A 19647-nucleotide genomic window follows, 5' to 3' on the forward strand; every position below is an offset into this window, starting at 1 on the left:
GGAAACATTGCATCACACACACACACCTGTTCAAGACTACAAATCACACAATGACAACTTGGAAATGGACTGGATTCCCTCCTTTAATAAATTAGGATTACACTGCATTCAGGGCTTGTACCGCAACAATGTCATTATTATGCTTATATGACCAACAATCAAGGGAAGTCAATTTACTGCTTTGCTGTATGAACAGGTAACTTTATCAACACTGAGAATCAAACTAGAGCAGATCATTCACATCCTTCTTTATTATTATGACAAGAACTCTACAGCTCTTTTCATCCTTTCACCCACAGAAATGTGAATGTAAAAAGTACAGGAATTGGTTGTTTGGTTTCAGTAATGTGCATTAATGTTAGAAATAACACAGTATTAGTCCCCCACCCCACCTCTTCACCTTGACATTTGATCCATCTGAAAACAAGTCATCCACACTTGGTTACATTCAATTTTCTGACCACCTTCCCAGTTAACTAGTTTTAAAATTTACTGTAAGTCCATTGCCAAAGAACCAAGGAAGAATACTGCTCAACATATATCAAATTGAAAGAAATTCTTCCACTATGTACATTAAAATCATAACTATACATACTGTAAGCACAGTTGTTAGAGCCAGAGGTGCAATGAGCTGGTCTTCCTTAAAAGGATATCTATCTACAAGTTGGACAAGATAATGCTGCATCATTGTGTTATTTCACGGTTTGGATAACAAAGTTCATAATTTCAATGCATGCAGCAAGAACACTGCTAGATGCAATGTGCCCCAAGGAGAGTTACTCAGGTTAAAAAATAATTAAAAAAAAAGAGCAAAAACAAGAAAACATTTACATAATGAGAAGAGTTCTTGGCTTTAGTGATCTGTACACCAGAAAATGAGCCTCCTCCTGTGCAATCAGTAGTAGAAAGTTTCCACAGACAGAAATGAAGGCCAGGTCACTTTGCCCATTCAGTCTTTATACATTGTAAAGAAGAGAAAACACAGTTTGTTTCTTTAGTCAGCAAAATTTCATCAGAAGAAAGATGGGGAAAGAGTCCAAAATGTCTGAAAAAACACTTGCATTCCAGGGAAATCCAGGTGCTTGCTAAGTACTGACATTCTCTGTAGCCAGCAGATTTGTATCCAGTGGGGGCTGACAGTGACTGTCCCAAGCTGAGTATTAAACTGAGTGCTCACAAGTCCAGCATACTGCAAAAGGGTAGTCCATCATTGGCTTTATCGACTCTCACAAGTACAAAGCCTTCATTAGCTGCTTGAAAGCACCATTTGCATTTACACATAACCTTCATTTTGCAAATAATTACATTCTAACACCTTTGAGAAACATAATTCCACAAGGTATGTGTGCTGCATGTCCTAAACTGTACAAAATTAAGGACAGATACAAGCATTCAACTGAGTAATTTGCAATAAATCCAGTAGCTTTAGAACTACCAATAATTTTAATTGAAAGCAGGTGAAAGTGAGGGGTTATTCACCACATTTAATTCCTACCCCACAGTGTAATGTAAGAACCACTTAAAGAGCAACTTTAGTTCTGTGCATTTTTCCCCTTCTCAAATTACACAGGAATTTCCACGCAAGAAAAGAGGATCCTTTTAGGGTTTATAAGATGTCTGGGACTTGGTGTCGCTTCCCATAATCCACAGCACGGTCTCCCTGAAGTTCCCGATCTTCATCATCTGAGCAAAAAGATGAGATGTGTAAATTCTGGGTGAAACCTTTAGAAAGCCACATTATTCAGGTTTCAAAGGGAAAGAAAATACACACACACACACACACACACACACACACACACACACACACACTTTCAGAACCGCTTGTCCCATAAAACCCAACATCTATTCAGAATCACAATAATGATTAAAAGATCTTAGAACTTAGCAACAATGTTATATCTGTACATTGCTACAAGAGGAATATAAAAAGAAATTCATGACAATTGATGTATCTGACATACGGATTGAGACTACAATTCTTTTTTTCATGCTACACTGTAAAAACATTTTTCCCCCACTGATAGCAAAATTTAAAGTCCTCCACCTTGCTCTTTTCATGTCTGTTTGGATAAAATATGGATCACTCAAACATTTAAAGTTCTGCTCTTTTTTTAAATAGAATGCATTAGGCTTTACAGTGTGTGTGTTCGGGGTGGAACAACAGTACAACAACACAGCACACACACCTTGAAACCTTCAAGACAAGCAGTTTTCAGCCATTTCCCTGGAATCCACCTGTAATGGTTTTCCCACCAATTAAATATACACCTCGTATGATCTGAATTGTTCTAGTCTTTCAACAAACAGCTCAATCAAGTCTAATTACAGTTTTTGTAGGGGGACAAGGACTTGCTGAACAGCGGTATGCTTAAAATGCCATACAGTTCATGGCAAGTGACATGAATTTCAGTTATACATTTTCCATCGCAAGTTTTTCAGTGGCAAATTAAGATCCATTACAGACTTAATCACTCGGGTTCTAGACATCATGGTTCAGTCTGGGCAGGCTTGAGGACCACCGGGAGCAGCATGTACCTACCCATGCCAAATTATCATCCCAGCCAGTTTATTTATTTATTTATTTTTTTGAGTTAGGAAAAGCCTGTGTCAGATAAAATTCAGACCACTGTCTTCACTGCTGGTGACAATATGGCCACATACAGCCAAGTGTAAAAGACATTAATACTTTACATTAGCCTTTAGTCCAAGCCCAGACCACAGCTTTAAGGTACTTAAAATATGCAAGAATCATTAACCATTTGATTAAAAAAATTAGTACACTGGCAACATAAGAGCAATGTGTCTCAATATGCATATTAAAAACTGCACAATCGCACAGGGATGCATAGTTTGTATCAATTTCATGCACTCTAGAAACTCCAAAAGGCAGAGAATGATAGACCGCATCAGAGAGACAACAGGGTGCACACAGAGGTCTCTATGGACATGGTAGAGGAAACATGCAGAAACCAAGGAGGAAGTGGTGCTGGTACTCAGTGGACTGCGACTCCCAAAAGGGTGAACGCACAAGCAAAAATATAAATGTCAAATACATAAATAGACACCACACACAAAGGCAGGGGTGACATTTACAGCAATCAAAATGCATCTCTACTAAGAGGCTAACCACCAGTTCCCATACTCAGGAAATGCAAAACACAGCACAGCAGCTACAGTGAATGGGCTGAAGCCAAACAGCCAGGAATGCAAGCTCACCTTGGACATCTTCTTCCCCACCATCACCATCCTCTTCCTCATTATAGGCCAGCTCGGCCTGTTTGTCAGCCTCGTATTCACCCACATTTCCATCATCCCCGTTGTAATCCGCCAGTTTAGAACCATGCTGCGGATCTACGGGGGACTCATTCTCATCAAAGAACCGGCCTGCAGAGACACAGAATGTTCCCCCGTGAAGAGGGTGGGGGAAGGAGATCAACTTCTAGGGAAGAAGACAGTTTAGAGGAAACGGAGTAGTCAGAGCTAGGAAAAGTGGGGGAAAAGACGTGATTTTCCAGGCAGAAAGAAGTGAGTGGATTGGAAGGTATAGAATGCAAGCAGCTGCAGTATGACAGAAAGGTTGGGATGGAGGAAAGAGGATGCAGTAAAAATGAAGGGAAGCAGCAGTTCTCTTAACAGCCTCAACCCAGTGTAGAGTAGGATGCGTCTGCAGTAGAGCATCCTTGTTTTCATAACTGAAAAGGCTGGAAAGCACTGAAAGGAAACTGTATAAATCAACTGTACTGGGTGGGGGGAATTAAAACCATAATAAAAGCCTTGCAGCCAGAACTTGTGCTCAATGTGAAAAGGATAGCAGGGGCAGCTTGTGAAGGATGAAACACTCTTCTTCACCATGTTTTTCAGATAGAGGAAGCAGCACTTAAACAGGCCACAGCCTGTGCAGCCATGGCACTGCAGAGGCTCAGATAGCAAAGAGGAGCAGGACTATAGAGACAAGGCCTTGACCTCAATAAGACACATGCATATGGCAGGGTTTCCCCACAGTAGGCACCACCCAGTCAAGGATAAATATCAACAATGACAAAATATCCAGAGGAGTGTGCACTGAGTTAGTTTTCACAGGATGTAGTAACACACTAACATCTACCAGCCACAACAGTACATAATCAACAGAAAGAAACAAGCTGGGTTTATCTCCAGTTGTGTCCTTTAAAAAAAAAAAAAAAAAAGCTGACAAGACGAATTTCCGGGTATGAAGAAAGTGAAAGTCGATAATTTACAAAGTGAAAAAGACTTGTCTCAATGAGTACATAACAAACCACCGCAATAACAAAGATTTCTAGTAAACAGTCAATGGTTTATAGCACAAATCTCTGTGTTATGTTAAGGTCAAGCATCTATATTCAAACTAGTTATGGTCAAATATCTTGTTTTGAGGTTATGTAACAGTTCATAACTTTAAGGGGTTCTTGCACCTCAAGTTCTTAAGCTTTTGTAGGCCAACAGATGTCTTCAAGCATCTGAAAAAAGGATTTCTTTTACAATAAATGGAAAAAACACTGAATTTATTCCTCAAAATTTAATGACCTTGACACAGAACTGTCATGTTAAGAGCATAGTAATATTTTCATTTTACTTCTGTTTTTCCAAGCAGGTAAGTGATTCACTGATCCCCTAAGCCCATCCACAGACCCCCAGTTTAGAAAATAAACAAAAAAGCAAAACTGCTCTAGTCATAGTATCATTCTCACCCAAAGGAAAATGTTAACTTGATACTTGGAGGTCCTGAAGAGTTTATAAGAAGAATAATGCAAACTTAATATAAATTGAAAACATTAAGACAGATTAAATCACATTAAAGTATATATATTTTCTGTAATTATAAATGTTTATATTTAGTATATTCATTAAGATGCTTCTCCAACAGAGTAAACAAAGTGCATAGCACAAAATGGCAGGATAGCGATGGAGACACACAATTAACAAAGTACCATTAGTGCAATACCACCATTTTTGCTTGCAAACATTACAAAATAGCTGTATACAGAATTGATGGGGAATAATTTTAAATATTTAAGTTTTTTTATAGATAACTTAGTGAAAGTTTATGCAGCAGCCTTAACCAGCCTGTTTTGAGACTGTTCTTGAATGTTGAGAGGGGTTCAGCAGTTCTGAATGAGAGAGGGAGCTCATTCCATTACATTGTAGTGTAAACCGTTTTTGAGCAAAACCATATTTGCACTGTGCAAAATAATAGGTATTCATACATAGTATCTCAGGCTACTCTGTTCTCATTCATTTTCAACCAACAACCTTCAAACTATTTACAGCTCTACACAATCCTGTATCCCACCATATCACACAGTCACCAGGTCATCTGTAGGACATTCAGCCCAAGATTCTTGCTGCTACAAACCCTGCACACAGATGTATGCACCACACAAGCTCAGGATGTCAAGAGTTAAACCACCCATCAGTGACATCCTGAAATGACAAACCCTCTGGAAGGTAAGCGCAGAACGCAGAAAGCTTGAATTCACTTGTCAGTGAAAGATACATAAGAAGCGGAAGATGGGCACTTACTCTGACGGTGTCGGAGAGGTTCTGCAGGCTGGGGCTCTCCGCCAAGCTGAGAGTCAATAGGGTTGGGCAGGACCTGGGCTGGGTTGGGGGGTGCAGCCAGAACCACACCTCTCAGCTCGTGGCCCTCAGCCTTGCCACTGTCAGGAGCTTAAGAGACAGCAGGACAATGAACAAGCATTTCCATGCATCTTATCCACAAGATGGGTGTTACAATCATCACTTAAATACCAAAATACTGACAAGTACATCTTTAGTAGAAAGTACAGCTAAGTATATATGTAGGACGTACTGTATATTCATCTTTTAAAAAAAAAAAAAAAACACCCAAAGGAACCAAGTGAAAAAGAATGCAACTGACCATCAGAAAGAAATAAAGGGGAAAAAAAACTGCACTTAAAAATTATGCAAAAATATATTTCTACACAAGGCTCCAATCCACTGCAACCCTGAATTAGATAAGAAGTTATTGATAAGGGGTAGACTTTAGTTCATGGACAACACTTCTAAACAAGCTGTACATCAACTGAGCAGCATGTATGGATGAGTGACCCAGTGTAAGTAGTATATCTAGCAGTGTAAGTCACCTTAGTGAATAAAGTGTGTGGGCTGATAACACTACAGAGAGTTCACTGGAAGTCACTCTGGAGAAAAAAAGTCTGCTAAATAAAATAAAAAGTACATCATCTGTCTTCTGTGTGACTCACGATACCCCCAGATGGCCCCAGGCATTGCAACTTTCCATACAAGTGCTCTCTTGTGTACTACCATTACGTACAAAACTTGATAGTCTATACTGGTATACAATGTGTTTTTACAATGTTTTATGAGTAATTTCAATATATCTCATTAAAATGTTTTTTTTTTTTTTTTTTTTTAATTTGTCCTGCTATTTTGTGAATGCCCAATCAGGTACCATATTCCATAATGGTGCTATGGTGAAATGCTTACATGTTATTTTTGGCTTTATGTGCTATGTCAATCCCTGCATAAGCTGGTACTCGACTGTATCTGGTCTTTCTGAGGATATTCTTTTCATAAAGGCACTACAGCAGGAAGGCAGAGCAGCTCCAAGTCTGTGACACAGAGCAACAGATGAAGTGCCAACAAAAATAATTTTTTTTTTCTGTGGAGTGCCTGCTAGCCACTGGTACTAACCTTTGTGTTCACACTGACCCAGACAGCAGAAGAGCACAGCCACCAGCCCAGTCAAATAAAACTATGCACACATATGTAAAAGAAAAGGAAAGCTATGCATGGTAGTATGTAGATACTGTTCCTGTATGGAAGTATGCCAAGTTTTGTGCTACCTGCAGCAATATCCTAAACAAGGTGCACAATGATAAGAGCAAAAGTAACAGTGTATGAGAGCAGGGTGTTAGAGTATGCATACCTCTTAGCTGCCCTCTGTGCTCGCCCAGCTCATCAGCATGGACAGCCTTGTTATCCTCATCAAAGAGAACTGGCCTATCTGCCATGGCCTGAAGGGGCTGCTGCCGTTGAGATGGCACATGACCCAAGCTGGTGCCCATATTTCCATTTTCATTGCCTCCTAGGCTGTGGTGCTCCTGGGCCAGCTGGGCTTCCATCTTCAGCTCTTTGTTTCCCTGGAGGTCATGGTGATCCAGCGACAGAGGCTGTATGGCAGCCTCTCCTGCCCCAGCTCCTGCATCTGCCCCCTGGATGTGATTCTGTGTTATACCTGGCTTTTTCATGCCTGGGGAGAAACACTGTTGTTAAGATTATCTGTAAAACAGGAGTAATAAAACCTCCTTGTGAGAAAGAAAATTTGTGTATAATCACTTTACCATATTCAATATTGTCCACTTTCCCTATTTCGCTGTCCTCAATGCCAGGCATACCAGCATCACTGCCAGGTTTGCCCAAGTCTCCTGAGAGGAGACAGAATAGGACACATATAACAGGAGTTTAGGACTGAGAACTTCAACTATGTTATGTTTCTACATCTTTGTTATATTTACTAGACAAATACCTGTGCATTTGGCACAGTTAAATTTTATATTCACGTTAACATTCACTGTATCAGAATAATAGCAATAACTTATTTAGCTAATAGGGGGCGTGGTGACGCAGCGGGTTTGACCAGGTCCTGCTCTCTGGCGGGTCTGGGGTTCAAGCCCGCTTGGGGTGCCGTGTGCCAGACTGGTGTCCTGTCCTGAGTGCGTCCCCTCCCCCTCCAGGCTTACGCCCTGTGTTGCCGGGTTAGGCTCTGGCTCCCTGCGAACCCACTTGGGACAAGTGGTTTCAGTCAGTGTGTGTGTGTGTGTGTGTGTGTATTTAACTGATACTTTGCATAGTTACAACACCAGGAGTCTCCATTTTTCAGCAGTCATTCCTCTAACCACCTTGACTTGCTGTCTAAGTGGAAAAAATGTTACTGCACCTTTGAGCTCCAAGTTGTCGTGGTGTTGTGTCGCTTCTGTGTGTCGGTCTCCCGCCGTATCTCCATCTTCTTGGTTTGGAAGCTTCCCCACCATCCCATGGGTCTGCAGCATGCTCTGTAGAGACATCAAACACTGCATTGTGACATAGCCTCCATTAACGGACAGAGGCCAAAAAGCTTGTTCCCACACAGATAATGCACATGTAGAAGCATGACTCTGATCAGTTTCATCACTACGCACTCCAATAGTCCTCGTCCCTTGCTGAGAGGCTACAATGACATTTTGGACATGGACCAACAGGCAAGATAAACAGTTCCTGAAGCACATTCGATGCAGTTAGTACTGGCCTTCGCACACAACCATGACATTAGAATGTGACTGAACACTGACCACCACAAGGGGGAATCAGAGTGCTGAGAGCTGGAGCCAAACCTGGGTTGCTCCTCACAACTACAGAAGCTCCATGTGGGGACAGATCTGGGCTATTCTGAGACGCAGCCATTTAAACCCGAAAGCCGCAACTCCACTGAGGCCTTGCACTGCTTCCAGTCTCCAGTTCTACATAGCTCTCACCTGTTGCAGTTTTGTAGCCTCTTCTTCCAGTTTTCTCATCTGCTCCTCATACTCATCTTTTAGCTGGGCAATCTGGCGGCCACACTGCAAGCTGCACATGCACACAGAAGTAACCAACCAGGAAAAATGCATTCAACCGAGTAGTGGTTCATTTATGAAGAAAGAAAGAAATGCCAGGCTATTATTTCAGTTCATGGCTATGATGGAACATAATAACAGGCTTCCAAAAACTATCTGGAAACACATTTGGTTTTTCCCCTCAAAACCAGTGCTATGTTCTGACCACATCTTAATTGTAACTGAAGAGATAGGAAGGAGGAAAGAGAATAGTATTTGAAATGATTACAGGCCTTGCCTTTGTTCCACCCATGCAACTGTTGTTCACAAAGTTCATAGCAATGCAATTTGCTCCGAACTTCAACCAAGTAATGTTCTCTCCCTTGCTCACCTCTCATACTCCAGCTTCTTCTCCAACTGTGTGCTATTCTTTCTCATTTCATGCAGCTGATCCTCTTGCTTCTTCAACTCCTGCTGCAAATCTGTCAACTGTTCTGCATTCAAAACCACAACAAAATGAATGTCCAAAAAGTACATTTATGGCTTTTAACAGGAAAAACAAGAAACAGAAGACTGAAGAGTGAAAGATTATAATTCCGTTTACAGGTACTCTTACCTCGCAGCTTCTGCATCTCTGCTGACTGGATTTCACCATCTCTCTGCAACTTGTTCTGAAAAGCAGAATTCTATTGTCATGAAGTTTTAGGCTGTACTTCTAACTACCCCCAATGTCAGATTTCATGCATCACCAGATACAGATAAACTAACAAATGAGCTACTGGTTTCAGCAAATTCATTTCTATCTCGTTATAGCATTTTAGGACCTGACTGAAGCCCATAATCACAAGATTGAAGGTGTGATGTGAAAGTCAAGAAGATTCATTTAATGTTAGCAAAGAGACAGTGTCTGGAGGGCCCAGCTTGGGAGACTATTCCATCTGAGCTCATGAGAGGTTCTACAGGCTGGCCCAAGGTTCAACTGTGGACTATATGAAATCACATGCAAGTTTTGGCTAACATAATGAGCATCATTTCAGTGGGTGTGGATGATGTTTGCGAGGTGCCTCCCAGAGACCACTAGGGACTAGTAGTTTGAGCTCAACACCATGCCTAAAGGCAGTCTGTTTGGCAGACCTCATAGTCTTGAACACTGACTGTGCAGCAGTGTGAATCCTAGCGAATGCAAAGTTGGTGCCTGAAGCTTACTGATATTTACTGACAGCACTTTTAGCTATAAGGGCGTACAAGTCCAAAAAAAAAAAAAATAAACAGCAAAAAACCTACATATTCTGCAATTTCATAATGCCAGTATAGAACTGAGACTTATGGTTGGCAAAATACATCTACTTGTGGATGGTGTAAAACAAACAAAATAACATGAAACAAACATTTCAGGATATCTGTAATTACTTTACACACAGCTAGTCATTGTCATCAGCTGCTTTTCAAATTTCCTCACATTGCAATGGTAAACATGCATCTAAATCTGTATTTTGTCTCAGCATGAGCGATTCTGGCATCAGGACAGGATTGCACAAGCAGCAGGAATGGATAGTGCTTTTAACAAGAATAAGAGAGGAAAAAAATGGAAAGCCCAGCTGGAAAAAGGATTCACGGCAATAGGAAGATGTGTGAGGTGAGACTCCATTGACGCCTGCAGGCAGGCAAGACGTTGCTGCAGCCAGCTGTAGGAGACCGTGCATCACTGTTTCCCCCTCACATTTTAAGGATGCAAAGCATATCTCTCCAGCTTTATTCCATTTCACTATCTTTGTCCTCAAGCTTAGAATTCAGGTATACACAAATGGTTTAAATTCTCTACAGACCCTACACATAAATATGTAGATGTCCATCCCCACCCCACACAGTGGTTCAAAAGATTATTTTGTTCCAGAACTGAAAACATCCACATTAAACAATGAACAGTACAAGTAAGGGCACATTTTTAAGGCCTGCTTTCCTTTGCCCCATTAGCACCACCATCCTTTAGGTGCTGCAGAATATGGACTTTGCTTCTGCAACATCTGACTTCAAGACGGAAGTTGTTCCAAGCTCATATTTCAACTGAGTGGACCTAACTTTCATATACTGTAATAAATGTATTGAAAAGTTCTTCGCCAGAATAAAATAGTTTGTTCTGTTTAGAAGAGCTTTTTGCATATGAATTCACACACACACACACACACACACACACACACACACACACACACACACACACACACACACACTCTGAACAACTTGTCCCATACGGGGTCGCGGGGAGCCAAGCCTAACCCGGCAACACAGGGCATAAGGCTGGAAGGGGAGGGGACACACCCAGGACGGGACGCCAGTCCGTCGCAAGGCACCCCAAGCAGGACTTGAACCCCAGACCCACCAGAGAGCAGGACCATGGTCCAACCCACTGCGCCACTGCACCCCCCATATGTGAATTTACCAAAAAAAAAAAAAAAAAAAAAAAAAACTTGGTTTTGAAAGCAGGAAAAATGCTGAAATCCTACAGTCACCAAGAAATATAGACCTGTGAGAAATGCCATCTGCTGAGGGAAATAATGTCAAGTCAAGGAAATAAATACAAGGACTCAGTGATAAACAGGCTTCAGGTAGTCAGCATGTCTCCAACAAAAACAGATTTATAGACATTCTACTTTATTTTGAAGTGTTCAGGGACATTAATGTGGACACTTGCTAACACCTATGGGCTTTCGCAACAAACAGAAATTTTATAAAATAGAACAGTAAAGTTTAAAAAAAAAAAAAAAAAAAAAAAAAAAGGGGTAAAAAGCTGTATTTTTGATAATTCATAATTTAGATGTTCACGAAAGAAGCCAAGTTACAAGTTTACAGGGAGTAAATTCTTTTTTTGTAAAGACTAGTGTGAAGATGATAGGATGGAGATCAGTAGACCAAAGACATTTCATGAAAAGGCCTTCGAAAGAAAAAGCACCTCAGCTCAAATACTGCAGACACTGGGAAGTCAGCTGGTGTCAGCCTATACTCAATAATGACATTAACAAAGTATAAGACTATAATCAATGTCCAATGAGTTCTAAGCAAATCTTTTTCAATAATGAATAAGAAGTAATCAAACCTGAGAGAATGATGGAACTCTTGAGTGATTAATTATACTGAATATTATGGCACTGTACTTGTATGGTATTGAGAATTAGACACCGTATTTACCTCTTTAAGATAAGAAACCACTAAAGGTTAAAAAGGTGAAGGGGAAGAAAGAAAACCTAGCACACACATGTGCTCAGTTTTGTAATATGTATACACACACATTCATTAGTTTTGCCAGGGCGGTACACTGGCACAGTGGGTAACGCTGCTCCCTCACAGTGCCTCAGTTTGTGTGGGTTTCCTCCCATGGTCTAAAGACATGCAGTTCAAGTGAAGGGGTAACTAAACTGCCCTTAGTGCATGAATAGGTGAGGGAGTGTATGTGGCTATCTTGCAATAGGCTAGCATCAAAATGGAGCCAAACCTGGGCTACTCCTCACAGCTACAGCAACATCAAAATGTGCATTGTGTTCCTGCACTATTAGTCAAGCTTGGATCTAGGCATGTGTGCATAACTGTAACTGCTTCTTAGTTATTCATAATCATTGCCAATAAAAAAAACAATTCATTCTGCTGAGAATAATACGGAGTGTCTCCGGGCACCCTGAACATGAGCCTGGGTACTTACAGTCCTAAAATTTGCTGATCATTCCTGAGCCTGAGAAACTGATTCTTTGTTCCCCTCCAAGGTTTCATTATCATGATAATCTGAGCAGTTTATATACTTACCCAAGATAGTGTGATGATACTGTAATATAGTGGCTGGCATCAAGTACTGTACTTGTCTAATAATTGTTTAATACCCAACTGCCAACAGTAAAAAGATGACAAGGTGCAGTGTATCATTAATAACTGCAGCACTCTAATAAAAAGAAACATATAAAAAATAAAACAAGGTCACTGTCTTCTTTTGATGATTTGAAAGCTTAGAACAGGACTGTTTCAACTTCATCAGCCTCATGTACTCAAGTAGACAATAACTGTTCAGATAAAGCACTGGAGTTGTGAGAAGTGAGACAACTTACAGATATCCATGTCCCTCTGCAGTGCTGGGGTCTTATGCAGAGGGAACCCAAACCTGGAACTAATTACATAAATGACATATTAGCTTAACCAGAGAGAAAGGAACCCAAACAGAAGAGACTTTAGAATAACATGGAAAAAATGTCTCTATTCTAGTAAAATGCAGAGTTACAGAAGTACAGTATCTCCTGTGGAGAATGTCACACAGAATTGATGCCTGTTTCACAGCAAGTGGCATTTCTTCAAAAAAAAAAAGAAAAAAAAGAAAAGAAAAAAAAAAAACAACTGAGCTCTTAGCACAGATAGTGAGACAGACTGGTAAGAGCAAAACCAGTGAAACACCCAATACACACATATGTGCTTCAGCCTTGTTAGAAAGTGGCCTGTGCTGTATTTCACAAACTTAGCCGGATCATCAGTGACACACAGCACTCAAGAAAAGCCTCACTCTGTCATTCCCCACCCCTCCCAAGAAAAAAACAGGACTAACAGCCCAGAAAGATTCAGATCTTTACCAATTCTCCTCCCATTCTTGTCTAAGAAATCTGCCACGACAGCCAGATCAGAAGTCACCAAGCATGAGAGATAAACCAGTCTGGAGGTAATGACATGGGTGTGACACACTGCACGTGTACGTGTTCCCCCCCCCCGGATACAGGATCTGATGCTTGCCGTACAGGACACACAGGAACACCCTGTCACATTACACCTGACCTTAACACTGAAACAGGAGCCTTTAAGCCACCCTCATGCTCATATGAGCAAACACCCCAACAGCAGAAGGGCATTTAAACCACTGAGCAGAACAACAGGCTCAATGGAGAGTCAAGAGAGATTCGACAGCGTGTTTATTTTACAGCAAACCAACAGGACACATCGTGATCAATGGTACTGTAATTACGTATACCATTTAGGATGCAGGCTAGCAACCTAAAGGTTGCTGGGAAAGGAATCAGTTAAGCAATGAAATAGATAATGTTATAATTTATTATTTGACATGGTTCCACTTAAATGGAGACACCTGTACACATACACAAACGCTGGTGGGGGAGGAGCAGCCACACCTCTGAGGACAGGACAGGACACGAGAGGGAAAATTAAGGGACGTACCAAAACAGACAACATGTAAAGTATCTGTCCTGAACCTTAAAAAACAGAAGTGTGTGTCTGATGTGATTTAGTGGAGATTCTTTATTGGAATGAGCTTTGTTCCAGTTTGTAAACAAGCGCTGGTTTAATGGGACTCATCAAGAGTACGCAAAAGGGAAGAATGACATGCTGAGCAATGCCACTTGAACCACAGTGGGCATCTTGAATCATGGGGGTTTTAGTTTTCCATAATGCCATAACTGGTGGTGAAGCCTGCTGCTCAACTTCTGTTTGCTGCAACTGACGCAAATAGAGGAAGACACGAACTAAGGGAATGCAAGCTGGGTCGCTCAAGGACCGCCTCTATCCACGACACAAAAATTGCCAGAGGCAGCAATGCTCATTGGGTGTGCCCACACTAGCCATTTCAGTTTTATGGCTTGTCAAGTTTTACTGGCACCAGTACAGGGTTGGGTTTGTCATTTTTATTCTTGGCCAGTATGACAAAAGCCCACTATGATTAGCAGTCTGAAGGAGGGACAGAATGCATGATATACAGCACAAATTATCTTAACTAGTTCCAGTTTTTTTTCCAACAAATTTATATTAATACAGTAAACACACATATAATGATTAAAAATAAATGAATAACAGTGCAAGTGTAAAGAGTCAAAGTAAACAAAAAAGGTGTACAATAATGACAAAAACTGAGCAGGTGAGACGATATTTTTTAAAAAGTAGAGTGAGTGGCCAACAGGATAGAGATGAAGGATTAAGCTTCTTCTCAAAGAAGAAAAAAGAAAAAGTGAATTACACGACGACACCTATAAAGAGAAGGCTTAATTAAACCAGATGTCCATCTCCAAATAAGGTTTGTTTGAAGTCAAACATTTATGTTCACAGACATACACAATGCAGCAAATAACCATGGACCAACATTGTACAATATGACCAAAAAAAAAAAAAAAAAAAAAAAAAGACACTCCCCTCCAGCTGGGCCTACACACCCACAGAGGTGCCACGGTTATTCACAAAGGAAAGAAAGGAAAGCAGATTTGCCCCATGCGGGGAGTGACATTTGGCACAGAAAATGCTAACAGCCCCCAGTTCCCTTCACTGAGCACAGATGGGTGCCTTGACAGCCAGGTCACAACTGGGCCGGCTGAGAGCACACCCTCGGGGAGGTCCTCGAGGACCACAATTCAGAACCGAATGCCCATCTATCATATTTCTAATTGAGAATTAAGATGAAACCAACCGCAACTGAATGTGAAACAAATACTGCTGTCCCTTAAAGGTTTACTTGAGAAGATATGAACACATTAACCACAGATAAGTTAACTGTATGCAAAGCAGAAAGAATGCTTTTATACAAATGCAGCATAAGGAGACTGGACAGAGTGCACCGTGTCCTCGGCTTCAGTGCCGCATTTGGTAAACCAACTCAGTTGACATTGAGCCCTGGTTGCATGGGCTGCTGCCATGGAAACAAGCAAAACTTCTGAGGCAACTATCTGCAGCATTCTACTGCATGCTTATGAGAATATGCCTTTATGCCAAGGGTTTTCTCTCTAGGGATCCTCCAGCTAAACAAAGGCAATTTAGCTAGGACTACCTGTTTTCTTATCAGTAGTTGTAACACTTAAGGTATGTACCTTGCCAGAAGCAAAAGCTGCCTCTTCAAGGCTTGGGGAGGATCTAGAGGCAGCAATAATTTAAAAAGCTTTTTTAAAATTTTTCCTAAGACAATGAGTTTTATGGTGCATCACTGAATTTCTTAAACAACACAACACCTAGCTTCTCTAGTCAACAGAGGACAAATAACTCACCAAGTCCATTCCTTATAATAAGGAACTTAGCAGCATTTGAAAACTTGAGTAAAACAGGTTAATTAGCTTAAATTGATCAATGTCACTTCACAGAGTGAACTCTCAGGTCTCCACAGACACAAAAGCCAAAGGATTCCGTGCGACAGGAAGTGATCGCTGTGGATCAGGAGTCAGAGGCAAACATGAGTGTACCTTCAACACTGAACAAACTTCATAATGGAGGAGCTTGAGACAATAGGTTCCAGAGCCGCGTTTAGTAGCTCGATGGCGAGAGCTACACAGGAGGAACGGGGGTCGAGGCAGCAACCAGGTGACAGAAGAGAACCGCTCTAATCGCAAACAGCTGCATTTGATTTGGCGCCGCTGAAAGGCACGCGGCGCTTCTCACCTTGTCGTCGGCACACTTTCGGATCTGCGCGTCGCGGCCCTGCAGCTTGGCCTCCAGCGCGTTCACGTCGCTCTCGCGCTGGTCCACCTGCCTGCGGTGCGTGTCCACTTGCGCCATAAGCTCCGAGTTACGTTTCTCCAGGCGGCTGCGCGCCGCGTCCGTGCGCTTCACCTGCGTGTGCGCCTCGGCGAGCTCGTCGAGCAGGCGGCCGTGCTTGTTGGTCACGGCCCAGTAGTTGAAGGACAGCACGAGGATGACCACCATAAGGGCGACGAGGACGAAGGACGGGAGGCGACCACCCCTCCGGTTGGCGCCGAAGCCCACCATCTTAAGATTCTTATGTCTCGCAAATCCGGCTCGAAGTCAGTGTCTTATCGCTGATAAAAGCGCGTTACGCTCACACTTGGCCGTGTTCCCGTCAGTCAGTGTCCTCTCACTCCCGGCTCCCCGCACGGTGCGCCTTCCTTTCCTTCCCCACCGGCGCGCCACGTTCATGCAGACCAACGACCCTGGAGCTTGTCACTAAAACACCCATTAACATTTGTGACACATCTCACATAGACGCATCACCAGCACTGCCAGATATCCAAGATTTACCCATAAACATCCACTGCGGGGATCCTGGGCGGACGACGGAAACAAACACTCTCTAACGACTCGCATAAATACAGACGAAATATCAACAATTTATCCCGCAAATTTAACACTGACAGACGACTGTGGATACTAGTCTGTGACTCTACTCTACTTCTCTACTCTAGTGCCTATCCTGTATCCAGCGTTCCGAGTAAAAATAGTAACACTAACAGTACGAGCAGCAGACTAGCTGAGAACTCCGGTTCAGCTCGAGCACCATGTCAACACTGTCCGGCGGCGCCCATCTGTTAGCTGGCACGAGCAGAACACTTCTCCGGTTCGTGCGCGTCACTCCCGGCTGTGTGCACACACTTCGCGCGCATCGCTTCGCCGCCGCCTCCGGTATATTTATATGAAGTGGAGATCAGAGTACAGCGTTGAGAGAAGGCCACTGCCGTTGGCGGTTGACTAGCTGTACGCGACTGTGCCACATCACACTGTGCTAGCCTGATAAAAGTGCGCCATGTCACAAGAAACAATAACCGTAACAATACATGCAGCACCGACGCTGTCCAGTCCCTTTTAATTGATTTTTATTTTTTTTTTCCCTAATTCGAGTCTGTATTTATCTCTACGTCGGACAACCGTGCACCGCTGGCCTCTTCTGAACACTTGTCAAGAACAAAAGCCAATGGACTCGTATGTACAGAGCAAACTCTCGTCTGGGATTGGATAACACAAACATGACTCTTCCAAGTCGATGGCGATTGGATTAGATGTCGCATCGAGAGGGTAACAGTGGGCTCTGTTAGGTTGAGCCTAAATAAACATGCGCATGCGCAGTGAAATACTGAGATCGCGCGCTCGGAAGGGATAACTAACCTTATCAGAAACGGAGAGTCGGGGTTGTTCTCATAAACCGAAGAGACTCTCTTGGTTTTCACACGTTGAAATGACACTGAGTCACATCATGCTGATATCAGGGACAGTAAAATGTACTGAAGTTCATATTATGTCTGTACTATTGCACAAAAGTGTGCTCGATCCTTATTTTTTATTTACGTGGGTAGACTTATTCTGTGTGCCACAAGGACTTCTGTGCATTTACGAAGACATGTTTAAGAAAGATTGAAATGAAGTGTGAGAAAAATTAAAATAGATAGTGAACCCGAAAGACATAAACCGACCCGGCGTCTGTCGAGTCACCGCCAATAGAACCGTCTGGCGGGCGAGTGCGAGCTCTGAGGCTGCGGAGCCCGGGAAAAAAAGGTGCGAGCAGAACAGAAGGCACCATGGACGGGCGGCGCGACCTCTCCAAGAAGTTCCCTCCAAACCCTTTTCTCAAAATTCAGAACGTTATTCTGCGGTTCTCACACGAATTATTGCGAAATGTAACTCAGTGCAATTCACTGCGTATCCATAACGGTATTACGATATGTTGTTGTAATGGAATTGATCTTACTGTACCCGATATTTTAGAATAATACTAGCTGACAGACAATAGAAACCTTTTTCTTCCTTCCCTCGCAGCCTCCAGGGGCTGAAGGACAACTTCACACAATTACGGTTGAAAATGCCACTTGGTTCACGTCAAGAAAATTCAATACAAATTATGTAAAAACTGACCCAAAGATTATAATACGCTAAATTACACTGTTGATGCAGGTGAGCTAATTTAGATTTCGGAAATGAGAATTTTTTTTTTTTTAGCGTTTGTTCTCCCTAGAGGGCACTATTACACAGTTGGTCAGGCAATATATACTGTATGTACATTATATACACTTTGTACAACACTTCTATACTGTACATATACAGTATGATACACGTTTATTTAGTGACCTATATGGTGGATTTAAACTTTATCTTTTACAGTGTTGCTTTTAAATTCAAATTTCTTGCCTTTCTCAACAGTAGGATTCCCCAGTTGCAACAGTTTGAAACAGTTCAATACATTTTTCTCCATATTGAGTGCAACTTTAAACAGTTATATGAGTAAAACATGCAGCTTTCTGCATTCGGTGATAACTGTCAGTCAGGACTGGACCTAGGTATTATTTTTTCATTTATAAGACTATATTTTTTCTTTGTATAAAGGTTAGAATCTGTGTATACATAAATAGGAAAGATGCACCATAAAAGTCAATTGAAAGTAAAAACGATTTCGGCACAAAATGTAAAAAACTCAAATTTTATTGTAACACTGATAAGAGTTGTAGAACACTGAGGTAAGTTAAATAGTCAAACTTCTCAGAGGTGTAAAATTTCTCAGATCTGTCTGTCCTGCTGTAGCACTGAGAGTTCAGCAGTCAGACTCCCAAAGTCTTGGAAGATCCATTAATAGAGTCATAGATGTCCAGTTCTATGATTCACAGTTTCATTTAACTTAAGATAGAAATGAAAAGATTTTTTTTAAGATATCCCTGTTGTCTTGGCTTAGTCTGTTCTTCACATTTATCATCAGTTTGATTTAGACAAAATAAAGACGGCAAGAGAAGCACTCTGGTTGTGCATTATTTCTCCCAGACGGCCTTGTGCGCACGTCACCTTCTCTCCAGCAAGCGAAGGGTTTAAGTCTTGGCACTGCATGGCGGCAGTCAGAGGATGGTCTCTCGGCATGCACTAACAGGGCTGTGAGGGCGCTCGGGCAGTGACGACCCCAAGGATTCTGCAGGTTGGGGGTTTCGGGGTTGTCGTAGAGAAGAGCTCAGGGCACCACAGCTCTGGAGATGCAGCTCCTCATAGGGGCGCTTTCTGGGGCTGCCTACACCATGCTGGGAGTGCATCATCACCTGGAGAGGGACACTTTCATACTCAAACATGTATCTCATAATTGTTAACCAGCTTCCTTAAAACTCTTACTATGCCAAATAAAGAAGTAATCGACATAACTGCACTGTATGGTCAACAGTGTTAAACCTACTCTGGTATAGTTCTGAGAGACTGTAAGCCCTATGACTTCAAATAATGACTTTCAACAAACACCTGCCAACTACCACTTAAATATACATTTAAACTGTAAATTAAATTCTAAGTAAACCAACATATCTACATTTACAAAGCAAGATGTTTTGGTTAATTTAAAACATTTTAAGCAATGACTTTAATT

At 41.9% G+C, this 19647-nt stretch overlaps 2 protein-coding genes across 2 annotated transcripts in view; both read right to left on the reverse strand.

The window, feature by feature from the left end:
• Window positions 1–30: 30 nt before the first annotated feature.
• golm2 (golgi membrane protein 2) lies at window positions 31–17200 on the reverse strand. Its single transcript, XM_018739635.2, has 10 exons — window positions 15966–17200; window positions 9190–9244; window positions 8965–9067; window positions 8517–8607; window positions 7943–8057; window positions 7347–7430; window positions 6932–7255; window positions 5542–5688; window positions 3217–3384; window positions 31–1683 (listed from the first exon to the last, which is right to left on the reverse strand). Exons 1-10 carry the CDS (start codon window positions 16290–16292, stop codon window positions 1607–1609), a joined length of 1491 nt encoding a protein of 496 aa, XP_018595151.1. The 5' UTR covers window positions 16293–17200; the 3' UTR covers window positions 31–1606.
• A 1703-nt stretch (window positions 17201–18903) lies between these two features.
• The window catches only part of fam189a1 (family with sequence similarity 189 member A1), an 83016-nt gene continuing 82272 nt past the window's right edge, over window positions 18904–19647 (reverse strand). The window contains exon 12 of the mRNA XM_029256065.1: window positions 18904–19330. Coding sequence (XP_029111898.1) covers window positions 19136–19330 — 195 coding nt within the window. The 3' untranslated portion in view covers window positions 18904–19135. The remainder of the gene's footprint in view (window positions 19331–19647) is intronic.

This window comes from Scleropages formosus, chromosome 11 (assembly GCF_900964775.1).
Source record: "Scleropages formosus chromosome 11, fSclFor1.1, whole genome shotgun sequence".
Classification (NCBI taxonomy): Eukaryota; Metazoa; Chordata; class Actinopteri; order Osteoglossiformes; family Osteoglossidae; genus Scleropages; species Scleropages formosus.